Source organism: Monodon monoceros, unplaced genomic scaffold, assembly GCF_005190385.1.
Source record: "Monodon monoceros isolate NGI ecotype Baffin Bay Population unplaced genomic scaffold, NGI_Narwhal_1 Super_Scaffold_19, whole genome shotgun sequence".
Lineage (NCBI taxonomy): Eukaryota > Metazoa > Chordata > Mammalia > Artiodactyla > Monodontidae > Monodon > Monodon monoceros.
In genome coordinates, this window is record NW_021703775.1 from 4551819 (window position 1) to 4556080 (window position 4262).

General features: G+C 44.2%; 1 protein-coding gene across 1 annotated transcript in view; it reads left to right on the forward strand.

Annotated features, from left to right (window-relative positions):
- Nucleotides 1–4014: 4014 nt before the first annotated feature.
- LOC114900934 (interleukin-1 receptor type 1-like) overlaps nucleotides 4015–4262 on the forward strand; it is a 3431-nt gene continuing 3183 nt past the window's right edge. Inside the window, exon 1 of the mRNA XM_029232496.1 lies at nucleotides 4015–4206. Coding sequence (XP_029088329.1) covers nucleotides 4015–4206 — 192 coding nt within the window. The remainder of the gene's footprint in view (nucleotides 4207–4262) is intronic.

The following is a 4262-nucleotide window of genomic DNA, read 5'->3' on the forward strand; positions in this document are numbered from 1 at the left end:
GTGACTTTTGGACAGATAAATGGAAACTCAGAAAGCTTTAAGGAATTACTATGATTCAAGGGAGTGGGAAGTGGATGGAGATGCCTAGATGAAGATCAGTGTTTTAAACTCTGCTCCTTTTCTTCCAGGTTTGGGTTTGGTCATATCTCTGTCTGTTTCCACTACGGTAGACATTGATTAAATTCTAGAACACTAAACAAAATATACATTTGCAAAGATATTCCTCAACTCCTGTTTCTAGAAACATCTTTGCCATGATCCTGAAGGGTAGCAGAATATGTCGCCCCCAAATCTGCCACCTTGGTATATTGATTATTTTGAGCTGTAGTCACTTGAAAAACAGCCAGTGCAGGGAGAGGCTTTCTCTGAACTTCCCTTCCCTGCCCAAGGACAGATCCTCTAAAAGGAACTCAACTGTCATAAATCTTCTTCCTGGACATTTCCTCAACCAGGAAAGACTGGTCACAGGAGAGGAGACTAGAAGTTGACATCAGACATCAGACAAACTGTGTCACCAACTGTCATATCTCCCATCTCTTCTTCTAAGGGCCCATTCATTTTTCCTAAAAATAATTTATTATCCTCTAAAAGGCTGCATCCCCACTTCCCTTTCCCTACAAAGATGGTGTTTCATCCTGAATCTCACCCTGGAGAGAGATCATTTCTCCCCGGATATCTCTCATGTATACATGAGATACACATGTTAATAAACTTCTGTTTGTTTTTCCCTTGTTAACCTTTAGGGGTCTCAGCTAAACACTCAGAAGGGTAGAGGGAAAATTACGTTTCCTCCCCCGTAATCCCCTGAAGGGCTCTTACTTACTGGGCTTCCAAAGGTACCAAGAGACTTTTAGTTGCAGGTGCCCAGCAACTGCAGGGACTCTACAAATATATGTTGAATTGATGAATGAGTGTGCCTTAGGTGGAATAGTGGGATACTACTCAGACGGTCCTATGGGTTGTCTTTTTGCTTTCTGACTGCATTGCACATCAGAGTTCAGACACAACGTGGCAAAGCTTGAAGGATAGGGCATCTCTCCTCCCACAGGTGACATCAAGGTGCTTGAGGAGGGTGAGGAAGGATTTAGGTGTGTGTCCTCTTCACACAGATGTGTTGGATCCAAATTTTAGATCTGTAAAGTCTTTTATAAGGAAAGAAAGTTTCCTATTCCAAGTCTCTCATTTTGTGGAGGAAAACTGAGCCTCTGAAAAACTTCCTGGTTGAATATCTGAAAACAGAATCTCATCTTAAATAGACTAGGAGATTTTGATGTCAAAAGTACCACTCATTTATAACCTTGAATTTGCAGAAAGTAGCTTTTCAGATAGTAAAACATTTCTCTGCTGAAATGAAACAAATACCTCTGGCTAAAACGAAAGAGAGAAAAGCATTTAATTCCACGAACAGCAATAAAAACCACCAATAAAAACCAATAAAATACCACTGCATGCTCCTTGATAGGGCTGCTCTCTAAGAAGAGGGCTCCAGCTTTTTGCTGAGGACTAAGTGTTAAAAAAAAAACAAAAAAGAAACGGAAGCTAGTTCAGACTTTAAGTCCTCAAATATAACCCAAAAAAATCAACAGTACTACAAGCGTCAACTTTTTACAGGCAAAGATTTTTGAATTGAAATATTATTATGAAACCAAGGGTTCGTGGTTGTACAATGCAGATTTCAAAGAAGGGGGAGTTAAGGTATGAATATTATAAAAATCTGTAAAGAATAAATAGTGTGAAATATCAGTTCTAACTATCGCTAGGTACTCTCCTGACTATTATACTAGTACCCGACAATGGAGGCTTTCCCTGTCTCCTGGTCTCCTGATCAAGCTCACACACAGGGCTGGACGCTCTGGGAGCCGCTGACCCGCGGAGAGGGTGCTGGCGCCACGCAGTGGTGCAGGGGGGCCACTGCCACTTAGGAAGCCACTAACGATTTTAACTTAGTAGAGACAGGATCTTTCAGTCATGGGGCCCTTTGAAGAAATGGTTCAGCCAAGTCCTTGTCAGCAAGCGGGTGCAATTTAACTCTTTCTTATTTGCTTTAGGGGAGAAATGAAAAAAGTGTTTTTTAAACCAAGTTGTTTATCTTCCATGGATAAGAATAAATAAAAGAGCATTTTTCCAAGTGTAAGAAAAGGTTGATAACCTTTAACTACACTAGCCTAGATTCATAAAGTTAAAGTGATACTGGAGTCTGTAGTCACTACAGCTACCATGGGCAGGAAGGTCCCAGAAACGTAGATTTGTCATTCATCTTCCTGGTTCTGAGGCACAATTATTCTTAAAAGTATTATGTGACCCAAACTTCTAGAAATTATTGTCTGAATGTGCCCTTGTCCTACCATTATTTCACTCGATGTGTAGAACTGGCCTGAGTCACTTACTGGAAATAAGACTTTATTCTGCTATGGCTTTTGTGGATAATTCCTAAAATTTTCTCCACTATTCTATTTGAAAGCACCTGAGAAACTGACCTGCTGTTTTGGGGTAAATAGTCACAGGGTGGAGGGTGGGATGGAAGGAGTGTTACATGGACAGGCCTGGGCTTGAATTCCTTTTGGACCATTATTTGATCTGTAAACTTGGGTAAGTCTGTTTGCTTTTTTGATGGTTTTCAAACCTTTCTGCATCTATAATTCTTCACTTATAAAAAGGGTACAAGAATGTCTATCTCTTTGGCTTTTATGATTAACAACAATAACAAGAAAAATACAAGCAAAACACCTTGCATAGAGCTTCCCATGTAGAGATGCACATTTTTTTTAAAGCAGTTGTCATTTGCTGCTCCTTCCTTATGAGGAATGTGACTCTCACCTTTAATACAAATTTCCAGCAGAAATTTTCCAATAGAGAAGAGGAGGCAGATTTTTGCATGGCTCCATGATTTTTTTTTTTTAAGAGGATAGAACATCCTTACATTCTGTTCTGTTGCACTTTTGAAACAGTTATGCTTTATAAAGAAGTGTTCTGTGCCATCTCCTAGAATCCTCCCATTTTTATTCTGGACTTGTCTCTGCATTACTTTCAAGGTCCGAAGATGGCTGTTCCTTATATGGTTCTGTTTATTATTATTATTATTACTATTTTTTAACTTATTTTTTATTACTATTTTTATTACTATTTTTATTACTTATTTTTTATTACTATTTTTATTATTATTATTAATAATACTATTATTATTATTATTATTATTACTATTATTATTACTATTTTTTCTTGTACCTTCTGCTGACATTTCACGGATTCCCTGTGTTAGAACTTTGAAAAAATCTGCTTTGAATGTTGAATTGCAGGGTGTGTAATAGCAGGACCCATGTTTGGACACATTTTAAAAAATGAGAAAAGAGAAGGATTTTATTTCCTAAATATCGAAGGGAAAATGGTTTCAGTTAATTGAGTGACAACTGGTCAGCTTTTAGGGTCCCTTCTGTTCCTGGTGATAAAGATGCTGGGACAGCAGATTGCAGGCAGGTCTAAGACGCCTTGTGTGAACCAGGAGGACGGGCTGCGCTGGCGGATGAGGCTCTTTCGGGTGCAGAAGAAGAACCACGTTTCCTCCCCTCCCCTGCCCTGACCACAGACCGTCCTGTAATTAGCGGAGCCGGTCAATCTGAGCTCGGCAAATCACGGGCTTTCCACGAAATAATGGTGGTTCTGCTGCTCGCGGACATGGACACCTCGAAGCCTGAAAACAGAGAGGATGTTTTTCTTTTTCGTGACGGGGGCGGGGAGGAGAAAAGTGGAAGCGACAGGGGCCCGATGAGTGACACCCGTACACGGTGGAAAAGAAAGGGCTTCGATGGGAGCGTGGGAACCGGAGTTCTGCACGGGGAGCTTCAGCGCCCCGAGAGCGTGCCCTGTGCGCGACCTGATTAAGCCCAGGAAGGGGAACGACAGGAGGCTTTTCTGAACCTTCCCTACGGGGCACGGAGCTCTGCGGGGCGCGGGCTGGGCCGGCGTCTCCTCCCGGCCCCGCGCCCCGGGTCCCCTGCGCGCGCCGACTGGGTCGCGATGGCCCCTTCCCTGGATGGACTCCCGCCGCGGCCTCCGGGGCGGGGACAGCTCCGGCCACCGCGCGGCCCCTCCGCCCAGAGCTCGCAGGCTCCGAGGCTGGCGGGTTTCGGCGCGCGTCGTGGGCCCCCTGCGAGCGCGGCCGCCCCCCCCCCGCGGCTCCGGGCCCCGCGTCGCCCAAGGGCTCGGCCGGTGCGTCGCGCGCCCGCCCCGGGCCAGTCCTCCCGCCCCGCGGCCCCGGCGCCGCG